The sequence below is a fragment of the Amaranthus tricolor genome, chromosome 12, assembly GCF_026212465.1.
Source record: "Amaranthus tricolor cultivar Red isolate AtriRed21 chromosome 12, ASM2621246v1, whole genome shotgun sequence".
Lineage (NCBI taxonomy): Eukaryota > Viridiplantae > Streptophyta > Magnoliopsida > Caryophyllales > Amaranthaceae > Amaranthus > Amaranthus tricolor.
In genome coordinates this window covers 17,649,190-17,676,395 of record NC_080058.1, presented here as the reverse complement: position 1 = coordinate 17,676,395, position 27,206 = coordinate 17,649,190, and the positions used below count along the sequence as shown (strand labels likewise).

At 33.9% G+C, this 27,206-nt stretch overlaps 1 protein-coding gene across 1 annotated transcript; it reads left to right on the top strand.

Moving 5' to 3' along the window:
• Positions 1-5,061: 5,061 nt before the first annotated feature.
• Positions 5,062-24,660, top strand: LOC130828211 (SAGA-associated factor 11). The gene is made up of 5 exons (XM_057694067.1): positions 5,062-5,272; positions 8,320-8,397; positions 15,369-15,438; positions 23,589-23,900; positions 24,013-24,660. Exons 3-5 carry the CDS (start codon positions 15,397-15,399, stop codon positions 24,193-24,195), a joined length of 537 nt encoding a protein of 178 aa, XP_057550050.1. The 5' UTR covers positions 5,062-5,272; positions 8,320-8,397; positions 15,369-15,396; the 3' UTR covers positions 24,196-24,660.
• The last annotated feature ends 2,546 nt before the right edge of the window (positions 24,661-27,206 follow it).

Here is a 27,206-nt window from a genome sequence, read left to right as displayed (position 1 = left end):
TTCAAAGATAGAGAATTTTGCAACTTACAAATAGGATAAATAGAATATGTACAAATATAACTAAAAATAATGATAAAAGTCAAGAATTAACGAGGTAAAAAGCTATAATTAAAGGCAAGGAACAACAACAATTGATGGGTAAAAGGGACGGGTTTAGTAATCAAAGACGTGGATAAGGCGCCGCCAACTGCCCCAATCCCTGGTCAGGTCCTTGGAGAGGTGAAGTTCATGCATATCATTTTTAATCTGTTGCTCCCACGTTCTCCTAGGTCTTGCTCTACTTCTCTTTCCCTCCACTATGATGCATTTGATCCTTCTTACTGGGGCGTCATGTGTCTTTTTCTGCACATGCCCAAAAACCATCTCAACCTATTCTCCCGCATCTTTGCGGAGAGAGGTGCAACCCCTAACTTCTCCTTGAACTCCTGGTTTTTTATCCTATCCATCATAGTACTACAACACATCCACCTCAGCATACGCATTTCTATTACTTCCATCCTCTGTTTGAAAACCTTCTTTACAGGCCAATATTCACTAGTTGAAAAAACCAAATCTGCTACGCAACTATGCTGCGGTTTTAAACAGAAGCAGCATAAAAGAATCAGGCGAAAAAAATAGAAAGCATATGCTGCGGTTTTCCAAGAACCGCAGCACATAACTATTTTAAAAATTTGCAAATTTAAAAATGTTGAGTATATGCTGCGGTTCTTTAGGAACTGTAGCAAATATGGTTTTTAGTGCTTCGGTTCCTCAAAACCCGCAGCATAAAGTTATTCTTTTCTAATTAAAAACCCGCCTTTTAACGTTTATAAACCCACGAAGCTACTGTACTTTCATAAACCCACGAAGCTACTGTACTTTCATAAACCCACGAAGCTACTGTTTCATTTTCTTGTTCATCTTGTTGCTGAAAATTCTTATTGCTCTTATTTTGCTGCTCTGTTCACCTTCTTCTTCTCCCACGAATACTCAGTTGTTCATCTTCTTCTTCTCCCAGCACGACATTGTTCTTCAAAACCCATGACATTATATTGTTCTTCAAAACCCTTTGAAACCTTTAACCATTTGGTCTTGTACATCTTCAAAACACAAGAAATTAAGGTATACTTTCTCTTTTTAATTTCTTAAACCTTTAAGTTTTTGCAAGTTCAAAATACACGAAAATTAGGCCTAATTTTTTTATACTAATTTTGTTTTTATTTTTCATTGTAGATTATATTACATAACCCACAGAATCAAGGCAATTTCTATTTATTTTGTTAATTTGCAAGTTCATATTTTTATTGTTTTACTTGTAATTTAGTAATTTAGTGCTAAAGATATAAATTATTTGTGAATTTTACATTTTTCAAGTTTATGTTATTAATTTGTTAATTATTTGTGTATTTTGTTAAAATGTGGTTTGTTGTTATACTTATGTCTTTAATTATTAGAATTAGAGTACATATATTTTTAGTGTTGAATGATTTATTTTTATTATTTATATTTTGAATATGATATTATTTACAATGCAGTGCTTAATATTGAAGTATAAAGTATAGAATTAGAATATGTTTGGTTATATAGAATTAGAATATGAAATATATGAAGTATGAAGTATACAATGTTAATTATTCTAAGTGATTTTAGTTTTGGAATATAATAATGTCGTGCTTATGTAGAATTAGAATATGAAATATGTATATTTAGGGTTAAAGTATATATTTTTAGGGTTAAATATGTTTGGTATAAATTAGTATATATGTTAAAAAGTGATTATTAATTTTGTTGATTTCGTTAATCACACTTAGTAATCAAAATGCTCATTCAAAAAAGGATGGACTTTTAAAATATGATGCAACACATACAACTGTGCTTGTAGAAGACTGTCTCGAGGAGGTGTGATCGATTTGGAGCCAATTGTTCTTTTTCCCTCAAGCCTTCCTTCATGTCGAGAGGTGGGAAGTTCAATAAGCTTTGCCAGGCCATATACTCAGATATGAAGTTATTAATCTCATCGCTCGCAGTACCTTGAATCATACTGCCCTCGGGTTGTGCTGGATTCCTCACTTTGTTTTGTAATACTCCCATGTGCCTTTCAAAAGGATAATACCACCTTAAAAAAAACTAGACCCAAAAGCTTGATTTCACGAACGAGATAGACAATAAGATGAACCATTATGTCAAAAAAAGAAGGTAGAAAATACATCTCAAACTTGCATAAAGTTACAATCACGTTGACTTGAAGAGCATCAAGCTTAAAGGGATCAAGAACTTTACTAAAAATTGTGTTGAAGAACGAACATTGCTCGGTAATAGCATATCTTACATGTTTTGGTAGTATTCCACGGATTGCAATTGGTAAGAACACTTGCATCATCATATAGCAATTGTGATATTTCATGCTTCCCAACTTCAACTCACCATTTAGGGTCACAAATCTCTTCATGTTGGATGAGTACCCAGACAGAACCTTAATGCCATACAAAGACTCACAAAATGCCCGATTCTCTCCTTTGGACAATGTGTAGCAAGCTGGAGGCAAATAATTTTTTTTATTACCCATCTTCCTCTCACTGCCCTTTCCCTTATTACTGCCACCAACTTCATCAACTCTATTTCTTTTCTTACTCACCGGACGAATACCCTTACATTCAAAGTAATCTCGCACGGCCTTAACATCCTTAGTCTTACCCGAAATGTTCATGAGCGTCCCGAGTATGGCATTGCATACATTTTTCTCTATATGCATAACGTTAAGACATTGCCTAACATGTAGATTTATCAAATGTGGAAGCGTCCAAAAGATTGATTCTCATATTAGGATAATGTATACAATAAACCCGAGATGCTTGACTAACAATAGTAAAAAAAGTCTCTTTAGTAATCCTCTATTTGTATCTTTTGTTGAAATAAAAGATACAAACAAACCTTATTTGTATCTTTCAATTAAACAAAAGATACAAATTATGCATTATTTGAATCGTTTGTTTAAACACATGATACAAATAAGGATTATTTATGGCCGCCTAATTTTTATTCACAAATTCTTACTTGAGACAGTCTTTTGTAAAGACATCTCAAGTTGGGCCGACCCAATTTTGATATTTTAAAAAAGAAAAATTAATTAAACTTTCTAAACACGCGTGTATAGTTGGATATATAATGATCTATATTTGGGATTATAACATTATATATTTGGGTATATAATGGTCTTTTTTTTGTGTTATAGTATTATGTATTTAAGGGTTTTAAAATTACATAGTTGGGTATATAATGGTCTGTATTTGGGGGTATAGTATATTTATAGAACCAAATATATTATGTTATGACACCAAATATATGTTGTTATAACCCTATATATATATATATATATATATATATATATATATATATATATATATATATATATATATATATATATATATATATATTATAACCTCAAATATATATTGTTATAACTCTAAATATATTATGTTATAACCCCAAATATATTATGTTATAACCACAATATATGTTATTTTAACCCAATATATATTATATTATAACCTCAAATATATGTATTGTTATAACTTCAAATATATTATGTTATAACCTCAAAAATATATTGTTATAACTCTAAATATATTATGTTATAACCCCAAATATATTATGTTATAACCACAAATATATGTTGTTATAACCCTATATATAATTATGTTATAACCTCAAATATATATATATATATATATATATATATATATATATATATATATATATATATATATATATATATATATATATATATATATATATATATATATATATATATATATATATATATATATATATATATATATATATATATATATATATATATATATATATATATATATATATATATATATATATATAACTTCAAATATATTGTTATAACCTCAACCCCAAATATATGCTGGTATAGCACCAGATATATTATGTTATAACCCCAAATAAATATTGTTATAACTTAAAATGTATTACGTGACTTTTTATTAGAGCTATTTAAAAGTGACCTGACTCGAAAATCCGAATCGAAACCGAAAGTAAACCGACCCGAAAATGTGTTCCTTTTTTTTGGTTTATCGAACCGACAGTACCCGAATCGAAACTATGCCCGAACCGGTTGACAACCGAAAATGGGAAAGCTGAACCCGAGCTGTAACCGATTTTTGTAACCGACACATAAACGTTAACCGAGATTACCCGAACCTAATAATGATCGGCCCGAGTCATATCCGACCCGAATCACGCTCGAAACCGAATTCTATCCGGCTAAAACCGACTTAACCCAAACGAATTTTAGATTGAACTGCTGTAAACCTGAACCAATTTTTAACATAGAAGTATGATAGACTCATATTCAATCATCTTATTTGATAATCTAATAAAGTGTTAGATATTTTAATAAATTAAATTTTATAAATACATGGTTTCCTATATTTAGAGTTAATAATCAATGGTCAATGTCTATTTAACTACTTTTAATCGAATTAGATGAATATTGATAGAATTTTTTAATTTTAATTTCCGGTCAAACAAGTAAAAGTAACAAAGTAATAATAATTACTAATTGATTTGCAATTTAACTATTTTGCCTTAAATAAAGGGAATCTTGTCATCAATTAAAAATTGACTAACAACTTAATTTGATATTGATTCGATCGATAGTAATTAGTAATACGTAGCTTAATTTTGCTTTAAAAAAAAAACTCGAATCCGATCTGTACCCGACAAAATCGAACCAATTAGTAATTGATGACAACCCGAGACCGATTGACACTCGACACGAACTTCAACTGACACCGAACTGATGCTAACCCGATAGCTTGAATAACCGATCTCCAACCGAATCGATCCGAGTGTGATCCGTTGTAACACACAGCCGAAAAATAATCAATCCAAAATGCAACCGAACCGAATGACACCCGTCCAAAATCGACCCGATCACCCGAATGAACGCCTGTACTTTTTATATTCCATTTCACACGCGCATTCATTTTTTGATTTTAACAGCATTTTTGGGCTGAGAGCGTCTTTATAAAAGACGATCTCGAGAACACCTGATTTTTATTTCCTTGTAGTATTTTTACAAAGCGCTATATTTTGATTGTGTTGTCTGCCATTTTCTTCTCTAATTGTTTCTTCTCCTGCTGCCTGCGATTTTCTTCATCAAATTGCTGCTTCTTCCTCCATTCCACCATTGATGAAGTTACTGCTTTTGACATGGTCGATTCTTCCTCCATGGTTCAATCTCTAAAGTTCTAAATTTTGGGTATGTTTTCCTCCTCCTTCTCTCTTAGTTTTATTCGAAAATTAAGGTTATGTTAAAGAAAATTAAGGTTAATCAACAAAACAATTGCGAATTATAATCAATTTGCAGAGTGTTTTGGATAATCTTGGTTCCATTCTGTTGTATTTGCATTCAATCGTCATGTGCCTTAGAGCCAATATTTTGGGTAAGATTGGAATATTTGCATTCAGAGAATACAGTTTGTAGAAGTTTTGTAGAATTAGGGTTAAAATTATGACTTAAAATATAGTAGGAATTCATTAAGCTTTTTTGTGACTCATTTGGCTGAAATCCAGAAGCTGATGGCTACTATTTTTATGGGCGTGTAAACTCAAAACTTCCCCCTACTCTCATCTTCCTTCCCCCTTCAATTGGGAAAAGTTCGGTGAGGAATTTACTAAGCAGTTTTGTAACCTTCTTGGGCAATCTATTGAAAGTACCTTGAGTATTACTGTGGCGGCTGGGATTCAAGGGCTTCCAACTCTTCTTAAGCTTATGAATGTGATGATAGGTAAGAAGGGAATGGGAGTGCATGAAGCAGCTTCCTGTCCCGATTGATCTGGACAAGGAATTTCAGTTCCATACAGTTTTTGTGTGCCTGAAATTCAGGTTGCTTTGCTCATGCTACATTGTTGTCTTTGGCCCGTGTTCAATGTTTGTTTGCCTATTGGGCTTGGTTTCCCTCTGCATTTCTGTTCTTTTGAAAATTTTGTTTAATCCCTGATTTGCTAGGTTGTTGTTGATCTTTATAGGCTCCTAACTAGTTTGAATCTGTTGTTGTTTAATTATTCTCTTCTTTTATAAGCCTTTATGAATATGTATGTGGAATCTGATGCACATTTTCATGGACCATGTTGTACTCTCCTTTAGGTACGTCACCAAAATAGGAATTAAGATGACCTTATGTGAATTGGGAGATAGTTTTAACTTGAAGGGTTCAAATTTCACTTTGAAATGAAGCGATTTATTATCCAATGTTTGAGCTTATCACATAAATTAGGATGCTTGTTATAACCATAGAATAAAAACAAGGCCGCATTGCATCGCATCGGTCGCATTGTAAAGGTTTTCAAATAAAAGGAACCGAACTTTCCCGCGTTGTAAAGGTGTAAGAAAAACCACGTCTTGGGCTGCATCAAGTGATATCTTATGGTTTCAACCGATATTTAGGCGATATGATAACCGCTTCACTCTCGTTACCGCATCAGCGTTCCGTTACCGTGATTGCGACCGTTAACACTTTTTTACACTATGGTTATAACCAAACTTTTCAAGCTCGATTTAGAATTAAGAAGACCTTTTGTAAATTCATTTCATGAAACTTAGCTTCATTATTATCTAGTGACACATTCTTCACCCCTTATTATTCTAGTTCTTCTACCTGATTGATTATTACGAGTTGAAATTTAAAGTTATTAGGGTTTGTTAACACCAATTTCGCATCTTTCCCAATTTTCCTGTTATGTTATTTATAGAATGCTACGGTTGTTATACATCTTAATTGTGAATTAAGCACTCAATAACATGAGTTACGACTTCTAAAATAAAGAGGTTCGAATCAAAATTATTATTTTATTAAAATGTGTGAGCATACGAAGGTGAGTTCTTAGTTGGGCCTCGCAAGAAGATGAATCTTGGGAAATAAATAAATAAATAAGTAAATAAATAAAATATATAGGATGGGTTAGGGTTTAAGTGAGTATTACTTGTTCCATTCAAAAACATCACGCATCCTCCTCCTCTCTTCTCACTTCTCTCCCCTCTCCCTCGTTGCTGAGCCACGAAACCACCAACCACCAACCAGCAGCCCAGCAGCGGCAGCAACCGGTCTCCCACAACACCACCGGTCTTCCCTCTCTCCTCCCTGTGACGCGGCTGCTTCTTTCCCCTCAAAACAGCCACGGCAGCAGCAACCTAGGGTGCTGCATTTGCTGCGCGTGCCGCCAGCCACAGTGGCCAGTTTTGGGGTCCTCTCTCCAACCGGTTTGGTCCCGTGCCACCACTACCACAACCTTAACTTACCTCTTTCCCCTTTTTGCTAGTTTTAACTTTGTAAGCCATCTCCTCTTCTTCCATTTGATTCATCTTGTTTTCAATTAAAAGTTTTATAAAGTTTATGCATGTGATGTTGATTTTTGTGTTATTTTCATTGCATCTTTTGTGGGTAAGAGTTTGATTGATGAATTGAACATATTTATGATTTAGGGTTTGAAGTCTGATTAGAAATTATGGGTTGTGTGTTGATTGTGTATTAGTTTGGTTTAATCTTATAATAGGTAATAGAAATAGTGTTATCTTTGAACATGAAATAATTAGAGTTTGATTTAGAAATGAGATTACTAGTAGGGTATGTGTTGTATGCTATTTTGGTGGTGTGGTGATTAATTGAATAACCTTATAAGTTGTTTTAAGACTTGGTTGATTATGGTTGTGATAATTAGTAATGATTTTGATTGTAGTTGACTATAGTTATGGTTTAGGTTGTTAATTGGGAGTAATAGCTGCTAATTGTTGTAACTTGATTGTTGTGAATTGCAAGTACTCTTAGTAGGTCGTCATTGAAGTTATACATGCATAATTTCAGTAAAGCCAAGAGCATAATGTCAACTTATCGTCGAGGGTTGCCAAAGTTACTCGTCATGTTGTTTTGATTATAGTTCTCTCTAGCTTGGAGAATGTAACAAATGATATCGCGATTCGATAACTTTAAGATTTGCCTAATTGTTATATTAGTGTTATATTAAAAGTTGTAAGACTGAGTTGTGATTAGTTATTTTTTAGTAATGCGAACCAATATACTCAAAATTAGTTGATGAAAAGGAATGGTTCACATATAATTTTACTTTTAAATTGATGAAAAGACTTATGTCGTGTTGAGTTGATGATTTTGACTTGTATTGAATGAGTTGTGTACGTGCTAGAGTAATTGAAAAACTCATGTTGAATAGGTGATAGTGGTTACTTTGGTATTTAGTTGGTATGGCAAAGTAGTTAAGGGGATTTATTAGTTTTATTTCTAAATTGTATAGGTTTCCAGCTCATAGGAGGAAAGTGGAACCTTAGTTGGGTGAAGTTTGTAACTTTTGGTCGTGCAGTGACGCTTACAGGTACGTACACGCAGTAATTAACCCTTATATACAAATTTCCTTTAAGAGATCATTGTTTATTGTTTATTGTGATAATATGCATTGTATCGAAACTATGAGGTACTAGTGAATGCACTTTATATGAAGAGCTATAGACTATGAAATCCTTGCGCTTAGAATAGTTTAGAGAATGAGGGACCACCCCCTTATTTATTTAAGAATTGGATTATGCCTTACTTGGAATTAGAATGATTCCTTTGTAGGTGAATTTCATATTTTGTTTGAGTGGCTCAGTGGGTTTCGGCGTTCTGCTATCCAAGGGCGCTCATTAATAGTCGAAAGCGGGAGTTATTTCCATTTGATAAAGTGTTAGATTATAATTAGCTGGTGTGACTCAACTGGATTATGTCCGTTTGATTTAATAGTCCCCTAGGTGAGATTCGACGGGATCACCGTATGGGGGGTATGAGCATACTTTTGTCATTGGGCGCCCGGTGGCCGATACCGCCCCTTGACCAAGGTGTTACCATGCGGGCCTTGCAAAACCCAATATGGTGGCCTCTTCATTGGATTAGTACCCCAGTGTGTTAGTTTTTCCCGAAGGTAGGACCCGAGAGGGTCAGCTGGAGGGGTATGAGCTCATACTTTGCCATGGGCGCCGAGTGGCCGATAACGCCCTTGGCCGCAACACTATGCCATGAAGTAGAGAAAAGATCCACTGATAGAAAAGTTTATTCGTTGATCGAAAGTTATTTAATGATAGAAGGTTCATTCATTGATAAAAAGCTTGCACATTGATAGAACGTTTACTCATTGATAGGAAATTTATTCAATGATAGAGTAGTTAATGCTATGAGAAGTGCACCTAAGTTAAGTTACCTCAAGGGAGTTACCAGTCCCAAAGATAGACTATGATCACTCTTACTTTAAGATAGACAAGCCTTATAAGGTCATTTGTTAGGTAGTCTGTTAATGCCTTGGTTGAGTTGATACTACGCGTGTTTTACAATAGTTAATGTTTTGAGAAGAGGAGTGTGAAGACCTGTATTCTACCCAAAAACACGTGGTTTGGGTTGGAAAGGACGTAATGAGATTAAGAAGTATAGGTGGACAATAAACGGTTACTATCTTTGCTTGTGTCTTATGAAATCATCTTATGGTGTTGTATAACATAATGTTACCTAGTAGTTGGCTTTATTATATTAGATGCTAGTTACTGACGTATACGTGTTTGTGTTTATATTTGATTTTTGATGACTTTCTATGATTGTCCTGTTATGACACATTGGCCTTTGGTCTGATGTCGAGCAGCAGGAGGATCATAGATAGGCGTGTCAGGTATTGGAGCTTCTTTTGCATTGCATTGGATTGGGGGAGAGTGATGAGGGCGAAGCATAACCCATGTCATACTGTTATCTTTCGATTTTGTAGCTCTTGTTTATCTTTTATAAACTTTGGTTGTATATGTTTTGTTTTGAGGCCTTGTGTAATCCTTTGTATATTTGTCTTTCCGCTGCATAGTTTATAACTTTGTATGGTTTTTAAAGAGTTAAGTCATTTTAAAACGCAAACGTTGACATGGGAACCACGATCCATGCTTGGCATGTTGATTTGAGAAGCCGACGATGAATTATTCTGCCGTGTTGTGAGATCTTAAAGGCAAGGATGCCTTAGATTAGTTAATGTTTTAATTGTGCTAATTGCTCTACCACATGTTCGAGTTTTAGTAGAGATGCTGCCGAAATTTCCACTCACCTTTTTAAAGTTGATATTTAACGTTTATCTAAATTCTTTTCCTTTTCTTTTTATGTAACACCCTAATTTCCTCTCGTCCTTCACGATTTTGGTTTCGTTTAAGGGGTTGGAAATTCAGGGGTGTTACAAGTGGTTACCAAAGCCAGTGGTCCCTAATTTCGACGCTATGTGTTTTCAAATTCGTTGAGAAATTGCTTGAAGTTAGAAGTTATTCTTGAGAATTTGGGTAGATATGGGATAGGTGCATATTACATATTCATGCATAATGATTATCATTGCACGTGCATAGATAAATATATAGTTTGTTTAGCTTGTTATAAGACTCATCCTCATCTGTGTTATTATTATAATTAAAAAAAATTATGATTGTGGTTTGAACGATGATATGATTTTGCAAATTAGTAGAGTTGATTTATGTATTATCGAGTATTAATGACAATTATGACGTATTTTGGGCAATTCTTGAGTTGCATAGGTATTAATTACGGAAACCAAAGTATGAATAATGGAATTATACAGGATTTGGTTGCATTTGGTATTTCATCTTGATGGTGAGAGTAGTATAAACTTTGGTCTTATGTGCATGGATATTCGTTCATGTGAATAGGTTTCCATAAAGCTTTATGAGTTTTGATATGGTAATACACAAAGATTTTCATTTTTAATTATCTAATTGAACATTTTCATGAGTCAAGTGCATTCATTCATTATAATATATGAAGTGATGATCAAAGTCCTTTTGAATATGATTAATAAGCGTGCAAATAGGATTGTGAGCATAGAATAAAAACAAGGCCACATCACTCTTGTTACCTCTTTTTTTTTTTTTTTTTTTTTTTTTTTTTTTTTTTGCTATGATGGTGAGTGATTTAAACAAGAATAAGTACGCGGAACTAATATGATTAGAGTTTGACATGATTGTAAATGAAGTTGATTGGTTAGATAATTGAGATGACAGCCTGTAAATAAAGTTGATCATAAATTAAGGATAATATTATAGTTTTAGAAGTCAAGTTGGTGTTTTGTGTAAATCAAATAGTAATAATTTTATTCATGTTGTTGAAATTGGTAATAAAATATTTACACCTTGGAGTAGTGTAATTTTGAGACTATTGGTTATTCTCTTAGATCATTGACGATATATGAATAACTATGGATCTAAATGGTATTATGTACGATTAATAATGTTGATGGGGAATGTTATAATATGAAGAATCGAAAGTTGTTGACGCAGGAATGACACTAGAAAATCAGACAATTAATTCGAGTGGTTCGAACTTGCTTGTCCTTTTATTTTGTTTTGTTTGTGATGATTCTTAATATGTCTTGCTCTAAGTTTTTTTTTAATCCTATGTACAAAGTTATTATGCATTCAAGCTATGAAAGATCAATTAGAAGTGCACCCTCCATTAAGTTATCAAAGAGTCTGAACTAATTCCTTGATGATTTGACTAATTTCACATCAAATTAAAATATCACATGCTTAAAAGCGTTTATACCATATTGAATTAGCTCAATAATAATTCGAGGTTGTTTGTTATGTAAGAAGTTTTAGATAGATATTTCAAGTGTATTGCTACCAAATTGTCCAATTTGGTTTTGATTTATTTATCCTGCTAAATTGGTTCTAAAATGTATTGTAACCCCTCAAGTAAGTCTAAGGTAGTGTACAAAGAATGTCCATTGATTAATGAAAACCAGTTCTATAAGCATATTGTTATCATGGCTCAATAATGTGAACCTGTAAGTATTAACTACACTAGCTTGCTAAAACGTGATGTATGTAATTGGATTATATATTGAATTTAGTCACTATGTTTTAAGCTATTAGTTGCATTAGTTAAATTCCTAATCGAGTCATGATGTATAAATTAGCATGTTATAGTATAATCTGATCATATATCATTAACTAAAAGAGCATGTTTATTTAAGTAAAATGTTAGAATCATGTTATGACAACAAAAGTAATTAATTTGAGTACTCAGAGCATGTAATGATATATCATCATTTATGTATAACAGTGTTGGTTATTACCAAAATCCACTTAATTAAGTAATTGAAGTATTACATGTAGCATGTTGTATGAATTGTAACGTTGTAGCATGAGTGTGAGTTTTGGTTTAATCTTGTATTGATTCATGGATTATAATCAACAAGTTATGTAAAAGCTTAAAGTATGTTTTTAAGTTAAGATATTATGTACCCGATAATGTGAAAGATTAGTTATTGATGTGTAACGCATACAAGAGCACGAAAGTGTTAAGTGTAGTTAGGGGTAACGTTTAACCGACCCTTGGTATGTTAAGTTAAAGATCTTCAGTAGATTTTGAAAATGTCTTGCAAGTGTAAGTGTCAAGTATAGTAAATTTGGATTGGCTTGTGTCTTGTTCCTTGGATTAAGTGCAAAGACTTAGAGAATTATATGTTTATTGTAGTATGGATCATTTTGGGAATATTGGTCAAGTTTGATGATCCAAATATGGTATTAATGGGTTGTTACGATGGAGTTGAAGGATTCTATAGATGGGATAGTCATGAATGTGGTGATTGAATCACTATGAATGTCATCCTAAATGTATAACTTAATGATTCAGTTGCATAACTAGAGTTCTCTACTACATATATAAAACTCATTAACGTTTTGAAGTAAAGCATTGAGTGTTTGATTTTTATTTTTATTTTTTTATTTTTTTTTTGTGAGATAAACTTGTCAAGTTAATATAAATAATTCAAAAGTAAATTGAGTTGTTAAAATATTAAAATGAGGTTTTTATCTTTTAAATTGGAGTCTTAGTAGTATACATTTATATCCTAGAACTTTTCTATGTTGAAATGTCTTGAAATTTACTTATAATCATGTTATCATTTGCTAGGAAAAGTTTATAATGTTTGTCCATCTACTAGTTGACTATGGTTGTTAAATTCTACTATGGAATGACTTTACTACCCTTACTCCATCTACTTCATCCATGCTTTTGTAAAACATTTGAATAGTTCTCTTGAAACTTGTTCGGAAGTAAAATTAATTGTTTTTTTTTTTTGGTTATTATAATTGGACTCAACCTTCTTTAGAAGTCCTAATAATACTACGCTCTTTCATGTAGTAACCATGCTATCTTACGTTGTGCAATCATCCAAATTCAACATACTGCACTTTAGTGATACAAGCGTATCAACTTTTATGGATAACTCTAGTGAACTCCCTTATTCAATCATATTTAATTTAATTGTTCTAGTATGACCTTTGAAGTGAGTAACGCTCAATGAAGGAGTATTGAGAATTGTTAGTAAAAGCAAGTCAAGCCCGAAATTTATAGGACCTTATGAGGTCATAGAGAAGATTCAAATTGTCCTATTCTTGATTCTAGATGAGTTAAGGGGTCGTAACTAAGTTTTAAGGGGGGCTAGAATGCAATAGAATTTCGCGTGTTTTCGTGCGTTTTCATACATTTTCTACTTTATGATATCAACCTATTACAAATTTACATGCTTTTGATTGATTGTGTTGAGTAATTGTGTGACATTTACATGTTTTTCATGGGGTGTTCAGTTAATTTGGGTGATTATAAACACTCGAAATGAAAATTCAATGACTGTTTTGATAGATTGGTCTGTGCATGGAGATAATGATGGAAGAGGTGAAAGAAGTTTTTAAAATGGGGATAGTTAAGGCACGGGATTTAGATAATATTTTGTTATGGTGGTTGCTGGTGGGGTGGCACAGTGGGGTTGGTGGCTGATGGTGTTGGAGGAGCAGTGGCTGTTTGTGAATACTGCAAAGCTGGTTGCTGATGAATTTCAATGCAAACAGTAGCAAACAATGAGTAATTAAAAGAAGAGATTGAGAGAAAGATTGTATTTGATTAATCAAGTACTTCAAGTGGCTTTCACTCCAAAAAGCCAAAGGCATTACACATTCCAAAAGATGATGATACCCCTTCTTCTTCCCCTCCTCTTCCTTATATATACATAAAATGGATTGGCTTCTTTAGCAAGAAATAACAAAGTATTTATTAATTAAAATAACAAAACTAAAATATTGCTGCTAGAAACTTCTTTCTCAACTACCAATATTGCCCTTTGTCCTTTTGTGGGTCAATTTCTAATTCATGACATATTTCTATTAAGGTGTGGAGATTTTTAGGCAAAGAGTATATTCTGGTTGACAAACCTTGTTAATATTAGTTGAAGCACACTTATTCCATTGTTTAAAACAAAGTCGATGCACAACTATGTGGGAATTATGGATGAGAGTAATAGAGAGGAGTATTGTTGTAGTTATTTACATTCTAAAGGAGGTTGATGGAGAAGTATAGTGAAAGAAAGAAGGACTTTTATATATTGCTTAGCTTGGAGAAAGCTTATGATGGTATATAGTGCTAATCTCATTTGATAAGGGTATTGATATATCGTCTTCATCCCCTCATGCTCAAAGAAAACTAGGTATAATGACGATGATGTTATGTGATCTTTAATTTTCTTTGTTTCACTCGAGTTCTTAAAGCAAAAAACAAGACGATTTATTTTGGCAACCTTGCTACATGTGCTTGTGGTTACACCAGGTTGTTGTATTCTTGCTTGTTTAGGCTGTCAACCTCTCGTCGATGCTTCTCTAGCTTAAATCTACGTTTTTTTCTTTCATCTTCGCGTATGATAACTTTGTTTGGTTAACCCTTGTTTAAGCTATGTGAACTTGTAGAATTTCTTATTGTTTCATATTTGTAAATTCAATGATCATTTTGTCTCATCACCTTTTCTTTGATTAAATTCTCTACAGTTCCTCTAGTTTAGCTTTGATTTGTTCGACTTTGTACATTACAATCCGATCAAATAATATTGTTGATTATAGTTGATAACAAGGCCCTATCACATCATATTGGTCGTGTTGTAAAAGTTTTCAAATTTACCGAGCTTATATCACCCGCATTGTCAAGGTGTAAAAATACCACATTTTTGTCATGTTCAAGGGATATATTATGATTTCAGCCAATATTTGGTGGTACGACAACCGTATAATCTTGTCATTACCGCAATCGTGACCTTTACTACATTTTTGTACTATGTGTCCAATTTCTCAATTTCTATTGGTGTTTAAAATTTAACTATTGGATTTCTATTATAACAAATCTCTGATTTCTACAGAAACATCTTATCTATGTGTGTCAAATCATCTTTTCTTTTGCGTTAAATAACTTAAAGTAATTAATATTAATTTAATCAGTTTAAAATTGATTCAGGTGCACATTTTTTGCATTTGGTTGTACAATGTCAGTACCTAATGAAGATACTACTTTATCTCACTCTCAGGTACCTACATCTATTTTTGAATGCTTAGTTTGATCAAATATTTCCTTTTTTGTGCCTTTTGCTCTGATGACTGGTATATAAGTGACCTTTTTTTTTTTGGAAATGATGGTATATAGTGACTTGGTTGCTTACAATATGGTCGCTGCAGTTTTAAAGATAGGCGAAAATATTAGTTTGCACTATATTTGTTCTATGGCATGGGGATCAATTTTGAGCTTAAAATTTCTATCAATGAATAAAGAGAGGATATTATTATTGAAGAATGCTTAGTGGATTTCTTATCATTTCCAACGTATTACTCACTCTAGAGAAATTAGGAACTATAGCTACTAATTCTCAAGTGTATTTGTCCTCCGATATCTACTCCTATTCATGCTCTCTTTTACCTTAGAGGTTCATTGTAATTCGCCAAATACCATCGTCATAGATCTGGCTGCAAAAGTGTTACTGTTGGGTTGTTTGGTCTTGTGGTTCTTCTGGCTCCTGGATTTACAGGATTTTGGGGCATATTTTACTTTTTTGGAGTAAGGCAAAGGCGTCATTGACTATCGATGGCTGGTTCTAGGTCAGTGTAACATGAATAGCAATTGCAAGTTGGCTCATATAGCTTAATTTCAAAGCAATCTCTCTAGCGCAGCTCACTTTTGTTAATTAGAGGTGAAGCTTAATATTGTTAGAGCTCCATATACTGCAGTTTTGGGAGAATTGTTGATTGGTGATTGTATCTACTGTAGTTTTCCATTAGGTTTCTGTTGTGGTCAATGAGCAAAACAATTTAAGTTCAAGCAATGGACATCTTCTCTATTTTATACAGCAATTAAATATTTCTTGAAAAATTAAAATCTTGCTGAATCTTTTTTTCCTCCCTTTCCGTTGTTAACCTTATTATTCCCTCTTCTCTGGTCTAGCTGAGGCTTTCAATTTCCAAGAGAAACCGTTACACAACCATCATGTAGGCTTATTCTAGCAGTGAACCTCAATATTCTTTGGCCTTGATGAATATGGAGATATCCGTAGCATCATACAAGAAAGGAAGTGCAAATACTTTGATGCTTTATAATTTCCTTTTCAGTTCATGCCTGGACTTTTTGTAGTAGCAACGTTTCGTAGAGCCATAAGTGCTACAGATTGACTGCTGATTTATACATGTATGAGATGTAACCTTTTGACGTACTTGATTATTTCTAATCTCAAACAGTTTTTGCCTACTTGTATAATATTTTTAAAAAGGCATCACAAATTATAGCATTGCTATTTATAAGTGTTGTGCAGTGCTTATTTTAGCGCCCTCTGCTTTGGCTAGAGATGTTGTGATCTTTACCATATTTGTTTGAGGAGCTCAATATATGTGCTTTGGCTCGAGATGTTGTGATCTTTACAATTAGTTCCCTTATTTTGAGTATAAATTTACCCTAGGGGAGGGTGAGGAAATAATTTTCTTCCAGATGAGGGAAATCATCCTCCTTTTTCATTCATCTTTTTTAGTTTATTTTGATTTTACCTCTTTCACAACTATCTCAATTAGTTTACATGCATCTCTCTTACTCTCTACTTACCTTTATTTCATTAGTTTGACTTTCTACCCCTTAAATATTTACACTCAATTCGACCATGCCTAAGGAGCACAATAACACGCTAATTGCACTAATGATCTCCTGGGTGCAAAGAATGTGTCAAGTACGTATGCAAAGAAAAGTAAGAAGAATGAACTCTTTTTTTTTTTATTAACACATAGAAAGGATTAAAAGGAAAGCTTCTGAATTTCTTTCATTTCCTGTGACTGTCAAGTGTCAAGAGCCACTTGTATGCACTGTATTCTGTTACTAATTTTGTACAAGCATCCATCAATCTTCTTTACTTTCTCTTTTTAAAATTATCTGTTTCTTCTTTCTCGTTTTATTACAATGCGGCAGTAAGCAGGTAAGTGCAAAAGGTGCAAGTCATAGTAAAGAGGAGAGAGAGCTCATAATGACATAAAGGAAGCTGAATTGATATTGACACCAAATAGAGGAAGAAAATCCTAAAACTTAATGTATGAATATGATACAGAATATTGAAGCTAAAACACTTGCTTGCAGGAATTGAAAACACACACACACATACAAAGTGTTCTTGTAGATATCTTATTTAATCTTAATTGGTTATTGGCCTAGGTTCTTTGTCTGTAACTGTATCCAAGACCATATCTTATTTCAGATATTCTGGACAAGGTCATTTGTTGCACGTTCACTCATTATTAGCTTTCAAATGCCTCTTTCATACGGGATGGATGCCTCGCCAACATGGGATGACTCCAATCTTTTTGCCATCTAACATGTTTGGGCCTTTAACATTTACATATCTTCTAGCTCAAAATTTTAAACGACGACCGACATGGCTTTACCTTTAATTTACTATGCTCATTATAGTCGAATTCCTTAGTTCTTGACGAGAGATGTGCAAGTCCAAGTTCCAGGGAATTGGTTTCCCTAGGAACAAAACAATCCTTGTATGTAACTTCATTCTTTACAAGTGGAGGAAGGACCAAATTACAATATTACACCCCCAATAAGTTTCTGACTGTAGAAATGAGATGCTTAAGGTGGTTAGGGGAAACAATAATGGTAAGTTCATGAACTTGAACCAGCATCTTATCATGTCAAGGTTTTCAGTACTTGGTTCACTACTAGTTCGTGCAATTATTACTCCAACACCCAGTAACAGAAAAGCAACTCATGCACGTGCTATTATTCCATTTTGACTTGATATTCCAATTTTATTTTATTTTATTTATTTATTTATTTTTTTTGCTATAGATTACAATGATCTGTGTTGCTTGCTTGTATCAATAAGTTAGGTGTTTGTAAATGACACATGATCTTGCATCCTACTGAATCTTTGTTTGATTGCATACTGTGAAGTAGGCGTACAGTTGAGTTTAAGGTTTTTTAATGGGAAAACGTACAAAGGCTAACTGTGATTGAATTTGATGCACCCTAAATTTCATGGGAAACTAACAAAGGCTAACTGTGATACAAAGGCGTGCAGGTGTGAAGTAGGTGTGCATTTTGATTTATACAAAGTGGTCTTATTTCATATAAGATGATGATGGTGATTTTGATTAATGATGATAGAGCATGTCTATTATCTTTTATACCAAATATAGAAACCTATATAGTCAGCAGTCATAGATAGTGTTCTGGTATGTGGGGCATATCTACAAGATAAATATTTGTCACTACTGTATAGAAACATCTTCCATATTGAATGCTAATCTATCCCTTTGAATTTGTTACCAAAGGCTATGGCACAAAGATTAAGGAGTATTTAAATTGTTAAGAGATAAGACAAAAATGGAATTTCATGGATGATCTTAGGAAAGAGAAAAATGTGTTTATGAGTATTAAGAACGCTAGCTAATGATACTTTTAGTATGGTTTAGAGACCTTTAGTACATAGTGCAAAAATAAGGCATTTCCAAATTCACTGGATCGGTTTTTATCTGCATCGTAAAGGTGTAAAAAATCCGCATTTTTAGGCGTTTTCAAGCAATATTTTACGGTTTAGGCCGTTACCGCATCATCTTTGTTACCGCATCATTGTGTTCGTTATTTCAACCGTGACCGTTACCGCATTTTCGCACTATGCTTTAATATGATTGTAAACTCTTGGTGTGCTTTTATTAATAAAGTACATGTTCAAATCTGGATCCATAAAAGAACATGAAGAGTTAGAATTATTATGTATATGTGAAAGGCCAAAGGTTGTGATTCTTGGTCACCATTATTAGTAGGACACTTTCAACCCTTATTATAAAGGGATCTTATACTCATCATTTTATCAACACAAACACAAACTTTTTATTACTTAAGTATTCTTATTTAACAAATTCACTCTAACCTTATTATAAAGGGATCTTGTACTCATCATTTTATCAACCCTTAGGGATCTTGTACACATGGCTTCTTCGTTTTCAACATCTTAGATCTTTAACCATAGATATAATTCTAATTTCCAATGGTGAGAATTATTATTTTTTGGCGTGTCACAACGAAGACTAGTTTAAGAGCCAAAGATTTGTGGGAAGTAGTGGAACGTTGTCCTAAGGCTAACACCACATTTTCTCGATTTGTTTGTGGAGCACTATTTTAGGCAACTCCATCATATTTAGAGATCATCAAAGACCATAGTGCTTTGCACATCCTTTAAAATGTCGCGACGGATACCGTTTTTCCAAGTATATACTGCAACTTCATCCAAAGAAGCATGCGATACTTTGTCGAATGATTTTCAAGTAAGTGGGAAAATCAAGATCAACATACATTAGAACTTGAGATGAGATTTTTAGAAATCTAAGTATGGAGTCTAGAGAAAACATCAATAATTACTACACAAGAGTCATGGATGTAGTCAATCAAATGAAGATGTATAGAGATGAAATTAAAGATGTGGTCAATAGAATCTTGAGCAACGTGAAAAAATCATATGATAGTGCTGTCAGTGTGATAGAAAATACAAAGGACTTATCAACTCTTACATTATTAGAAAAGGTAGGCATAATGAACGATCAGTATAAAAGAGTAAACAAAAGAACAGAGACGAGTCTAAAAGGAGCTTTTTTTACTAGTCACAAAAATAAGAATGACTAGAAGCTGCAGGTCCGAAACACCTCTAAGTCCAATATTGCTAAAAGAGGAAATGCAGCTTAAATGAGGCGCATTTTCTCTATTTGGAGTTTTCAAGAGAATTAATCACCTTGAGAGTGATTGTAGATGGAAATGCAAGCCTCCATATAACATTGCAAGTAGTTTGGCCATGAGGAGAAAGATTCCAAAAGAAAGAAGAATCAAGCACAAGCGCAAGCATAAGTTTAAGAAGAAGTAGGTCATTTGTTCATTGTGCATGAAGATGGCCAAATTCAACTAATGAACTGTTATTTGATAGTGGGTGTAATAACCACATGACCAAGGATTCATTCAATTTTATTCAACCCGTCAAAGTTAAAAGTCCTAACTGATTAAGGAATGGAGTTGTTATTAGTTCTAGTAACAAAGGCACAATTGCCATAGTTACTCATAAAGGAGTAAAACACATTAAGAAAGTCTATGTACCTGATTTGGGCAAGAATTTGATCACTATACCATAATTGCCTAGAAATGGTTACATAGTTCATTTCAAAGGTAATACTTGCAATTTAGCTCATATTAGAAAGAAATAGCATGGAAGCATATCACTAAATTGTGTGCTAGATATCAAAAGTGGATGAGATTGAAGATTCTGATCATGCCACATAGCAGTCATTGAACTGACATAATATTATGATAGAGCTGTAATGGAAGAAAAGACTCTGATGATTAAGAAGAATAAGAACATCGGAATTTATGGAGAAGCCATCTCATAAGAAAGCGATTGGAGTTAAGTGCATCCACAAGATCAAGACTAAACCAACTGGTCCTATTTCGAAGTATAATGCAAGACTTGTAGTTAAAGGCTATTCTCAAAAGCTTCGCATCAATTATAATGAGACATTTGCAACTGTCTCAAGGCATGACACTGTTCGAGTTGTCTTAGCTCTAGTCTCCTCAAAAAGATGGAAGGTACATCAAATGGATGTTTAATCTCCATTTCTCAACGGGTACCTAGAAGAAGAGATCTATGTTCAGTAACCCCTGGGATTTGAATCCATGGAGCATTGAGACTAAGTATTGAAGTTGAAGAAAGTCTTATATGATCTCAAACAAGCTTGAGGGGCTGGCAAAATTGATGTTTATGTCACTAAACAATGGTTTGTGAAAAGTCTCAGTGAGCATACTCTTTATGTGAAAGCTTATACAAATGGAGATATTTTAATAATTTCTTTTCCTAATTATTACAAGCAACGACCAAGAATTGATTTTAAAATTCAAGAAAATGATGCAAGAATTTGAGATAACAGTCTTGGACTTCTTAATTAAAGAATTGATTCCAAAATTCAAGAAGAAATTGATGCAAGAATTTGAGATAACGGATGCTAGACTTCTCAATTATTTTATCGGAATTAACTTTGATCAAAGATCAGAGGGAATCTTCATTTGACAAAAGAAATATGTAGAAGGTCTATAGAAGAAGTTTATATTATAGAATTGCAATCCTGTCACAACACCACTTTAAGTAAATGAAACGTTGTGCAAGAATGATGGGAATGAGAAAGTGGATCAGAGAATCTACAAAAGCATGATAGGTAGTTTACTTTATCTTATTGCAATAAGACCATATATTATGTTTGCAGCAAGTTACTTATCAAGATTTATGCAAAGTCCTAGTCAACTTCACCTAGGAACATAAAAGAGACTCCTAAAATATGTGAAAGGAACATTAGGCTATGGTATTCAGTTTCAGACCATGACTACTAGTCCAAGAGTAGTTAATTTCACATATAGTGATTGAGCAGGGTCTTGTGATGATATGAAGAGCACATCAAGCTACATTTTTACACTAGAAAATGGAATATTTTTCTGGTCATCTCAGAAGCGAAATACAATTGACCAAGATCATAATACATGCAGCTTATGAAGCTGTAAATCAAGCGATATTGCTAAGAAAGCTAATGTCATATTGGTGAAGCTCAAGGAAGAGCTACAGTTATCCATTGTAATAGTGATTCAACAATAGCAATTTCTAAGAATTCTGTCTTTTATCTCAAAACAAAGCATATTAAAGTCAATTATTATTTTGTCATTGAAGCTCAGAATAATTGTGAAGTTTAGTTAGTTGAGAAGATCAATTAGCAGACATTTCCACTCAAGCGCTTCCAAAGGGTAGATTAGGTAAGCTTAGAGGCTTGGAATGAAGAACAAAAGTCTCGAGGAGGAGTGCTAGATAATGAGACTTTTAGTAAGGTTTAGTGACCTTTAGTATGATTGTTGACTCTTGGGATGCTTTTATTATAATAAAATTCATGTATACGTCTAGATTCATAAAATAAGAAGATTTTGAGTTATTGTATGTTAAAGGCCAAAGGTTACGACTCTTTAGAGGTTACCATGCCACTTCCTGCCTCTATATAAAGGGATCTTGCACTCAACATTTTATCAACAAAAACACAATCTTTCTATAACTTTAATCTTCTTCTTGTACAAATTCTGTGTAGTCTTTAGTTCCCCCCAACAAAGAAATTGAGGAGGACAATTTTCCTGTTAGGAAATGTAGAAAACCAAGTGGGACGGACAAAAAAAAAGTGTAGCAAACTTAGGGGACAGCAGGAGTAAATGAGAAGCAAGAGGCACCAGCCACTGGGTGACTTTATTTTATAGCTGATCTAGTTTCTGACATATAAAGAATATTAGTCTACTAGAAATATGTGTGCTTATAGTACAGTGCATGTGTGCTATTTCAGTATGTCAGGATTATTTAATCTTGCATTTTCGGTTGAATATTAGACTACCTTTGGGTCAATAATTTATCCACATTTAGAACTTTCTTAGATTTCTGTGTAAACGCATGTGTGTGCGCAAGTGGTGGTAAAGGAGATAAACTCGTAGCGGCATCAAAGATGATTAGGTGAATCAATTATTCTATTTTGGGGGATAGTATCCTGTTTCTTTCCTCCCCACATTACATCTAATTAATCTCTTTTTATGACAGACATTATTCTCAATCCAAGCATGACCAAATATAACACGTGATAACTTTCATTCCAATTACAATGTAGATGAAACTCTTTTGATGGTTGATGTATGATAATAGCCAGAAGCATGTAAAACAGATACGAAAACGTTTCATTCAACCACATTGAAGCTAGACACCCATTATTTTTTCTCTCCATCAAGATTTCCATGTTTTATTAAGTATGGGGTCTGAATATATATTTATGTTATTTCTATTGCATTGCTCAGTAACCCAATGGGCCATGGTTTAAGTACCCCTTCCAAAACCCAGTTTAAAACTGTCAGGTTATGCGTTTGCTAATGTGTTTGACATTGAAATTCTTGCATTGAATATGATTTCTGTTTTATGAGGTGTATGTGATTTTATTCTAATCTGACAATTGAATATGATTTCTGTTTTATGAGGTGTGTGTGATTTATTCTGATTTGACAACCTTATTTTCTGACCCTTTGGTGTTTTTTTGGTGGTATTTTGCTCGTCAATTATATTTGCAGTTGTGGAACTTACATTCGTTATGTCTGCAGCTTTCAGCACAATTATTCGGTGACCTCTTGGATTCAATTATTGTTGATGTTGCATCAGAATGTCACCGGATAGCAAGGCTTGGTCTTGATCGGAGTTTGGAAGAGGAGGAAGAAGAATTGAAGTTGTCATTACAAGCCAGGGCCAAGGTTGCTGATTCAAGTAACGACGGTGAAACAAGTGGCAAACATGTGGTTGACATATTTGGACAAAATCATCCTTCTGTAGCAAATGACATATTTGACTGCATGAACTGCGGAAGGTCAATAACAGCTGGACGTTTTGCCCCACATTTGGAAAAATGCATGGGAAAGGTATTGAACAACCAACATTAGTAACTTCTGAACAGACAAAAAATTAATTTGAAAAGTCTGTTTTGTGGTAAGTTTTGCATTTATGTTAACTCGTTGTTTATGCTACTTGCAGGGTAGAAAAGCACGTCTTAAAGTAACGAGAAGTAGCACAGCTGCACAAAACCGGTACTCCCGAAGCAGTCCTGTTTCCACGTATTCCCCGTATTCAAATCCAACATCTATGAACCGGCCAACAAATGAATCACTCGGTCTTGCAGGTGATGAGTTCCTCAATGGAACTGCTGAAGACTCTTAAGGTGTATGCAATAGCTTGGTGTGCAAGATTGCATCAGATACGATAGATCAGGGTTCCTAGTCTGTAAATTCGTAAGCTGATATTTTTTCCTCATAGTAAAACTGCAGGTTTTCTCCTTCCTGGCATGTTCTTGCAGATTTGCGCTATTGTACTAGACCAACTCCTGATTGGACCGTAAAGCTTTTTGACGTTAAATTGATGCAATAAAAGTAGCAAATAATCTCTTTACTTTTATGAAAAAACTTGTTATGGGAAAAAACTAATATTTTACTCTGAGGCTTTAACAACGGAGTGGCTTAAAATGCACAAAGTGACTAAAGTTAACCAAAACATGACAATGTGAAACTAAAAATACGAGTTTGTGTCCTAGTCTCCTAAATGCAACCTCTTGCAGGAATGCAGGGTAAGGCGTGCCTAAATTACCACTCTGCAATATCGTCCGGTTATAACACAACTGTATAGTGAGTGTACAGATAGCTATATAGCTGATGACACTTGGGAATTAGCTTTAGGTGTACATAATATATTAGAAGCGTATGACCACGCAACTAAGATTTTTTCATATGTTTATGAGCCGAACGTTCACTTAGTAATAAGTGAGTGTATTACTATTTTTTATCATCTCCTTAAACATACGCATGATGATACTAACCCATATTTAAAGTCGATTCTTGCAAATATGATGGAAAAATGGAAGACATATTTTACCGATTATCCTTATATTTAAGGAATTGCAACCATTTTAGACCCATGTTTTAAAACTGAAGTCCTTATTAAAGTAATAGGATTTTACTACCAATCGTTAGATCGCCCGCCTACTCATGTACATAATTATATTGGAACATGTAAAAAATATTTAGCAGAACTCTATGATTATTATGCTAGTGTATATAACCCAAAACGCGATACGTCTAGGCGTGCTAGCGTTTCGGCACGTCCCTCTTATTATAATTCGGTAATAACTAATATAATGAGTCAAGATGATAGTTTTGTAGGATCATCTTCTTCACTCTCCACCTCATATTTAGAATTAGATAGTTATCTTAAACACCACTTTGAAATTGACCAAGGTAGCTATAATATTTTAGAGTGGTGGAAAGAAAAATCTGTAAAATTTCCCATTTTATCGAGAATTGCAAAGGATATCTTTGCAATTCCTGCGTCAACAATTGCGTCGGAGTCTGCTTTTAGTGCAGGTAGAAGAGTTTTGGACGAAAAGAGATCTCGTCTTGCTCTACATAGTATTCAAATATGTGTTTGCAAGAAAGATTGGGATCAAGCGGAGATTCGAACACAAGGACTAAGGAACGATGATGATCAAGACGACGATGATGATCCATGGATGATGATGGATACATCTGCATCATCGTCAGGAGGAGAGTCAGCGGAAGCATCTAACCAACCAGATGATGATGACGAAGACGAATAGGATCAATCGGACAACGATAAATCAACATTCAACAACTATAAATAAAAGGTATGACAAAGAACTACGTGGGCATTGATTCCTTCGGGATACGTAGGCAGCTTAGTATTCCTTTGGGTACTAGGTTCAAGTCCATTTTCTCCCTCTTTTTTTATTAATCATTTTTATCGACATTATCATGGATTCGTTTCTTATTAATTTATTTTTTTCATTCTTTTTAGTAAATATTTTAATAACGATGACAACTTGACAAGCTATAAATTTCGCTAATAATCAAGTAATCATCAAAGGTACGTCCGCAATATTATAGTATTTTTTTATTATATAAATATTTAAAGAAAAAATAAAAATGGAATCGATGGTCCGATCCGCCTGTCCCATGAGTTGGAACCGCCAAGGAACCGTTTGGAACCGCTCGGAACTGAAACCGGTCGCGACAGGTTCCAAATGGAACCGGAACGGAACCGGACCAACCCGGACCGTGGCCATGCCTAACTAGATAGTAAACTTTATAGGAGTATTAGTTTAGGATATAAATTTTATTTTCTTAAAAAAATGTTTGAAACTACGCAAAAGATACGAATGAAATGCAATTGTATTGATTGAATTGCAAAGTACAAAAATAAAGGCACACACATCCTTCTATTTATATAGAGGATGTCAAAACTAGAATCAGAAAACAAGGTTGTTGTAATTACTTCCTAAGGCAGTTATAACTAACTAAACAACTAATCCTAATATATTCTTACTAGCTTCTTATCAATAGCTGCTGCTTACTAAATCTTCTGTTCTTGTTGTGCACATCAGACAAGCTAAGGATTCCTTATTGTAATGACGCTGCTTGGACTGAGAGACTTAGAATAATCAACCATGACTCATATATTTAACATCTCCCTTCAAACTAGGGATTATAAATGCCTAGTTTGTGTAGTAAGATTTTAAAATGAGCAGAAGGAAAAATTTTTGTAAAGAGATCAGCGATTTGATTTCTAGTTGATGATAATTGTAACAAATCTTCAAGAACTTTCTCTCTTGTAAAATAACAATTAATGTCAATGTGTTTAGTTTTTTCATAAAAAACTGTGTTTTTACCTATAAATATAGCGGATTGATTATGACAAAACAAGGTCACTGGTAGGGATGGCCACGGAGCGGGTTACCCGGAACCGAACCGGAACTGTTCGCGACAGGTTTTGAACCGGCCCGAACCGTGAAACCGCCGGAAAAACTGCATGAACCGGACCTAAGAACCGCGGGTTGGAACCGGAACCGGTATGGGTGAACCGGTCCAACGGTTCCATGGAACCGGAACCGGGACCGGTCCGGGTGAACCGGCCCAACGGTTCCATGGAACCGGAACCAAGACCGGTCCGGGTGAACCGGCCCAGCGGTTCCATGGAACCGGAACCGTGAAACTAGCCGTTATATAGCCGTTGCCATTTTTCCTAAAAATACCCATCACTTTCAATTATTTTCATTCATAACTCATCTCTTCTCCTACTCTCTCTACTTACTCTCTCTACTTAATTACTTAATCACGTAATTATTCTCTTAATTACATAATTAGTTTTTTAATTATTTCTTA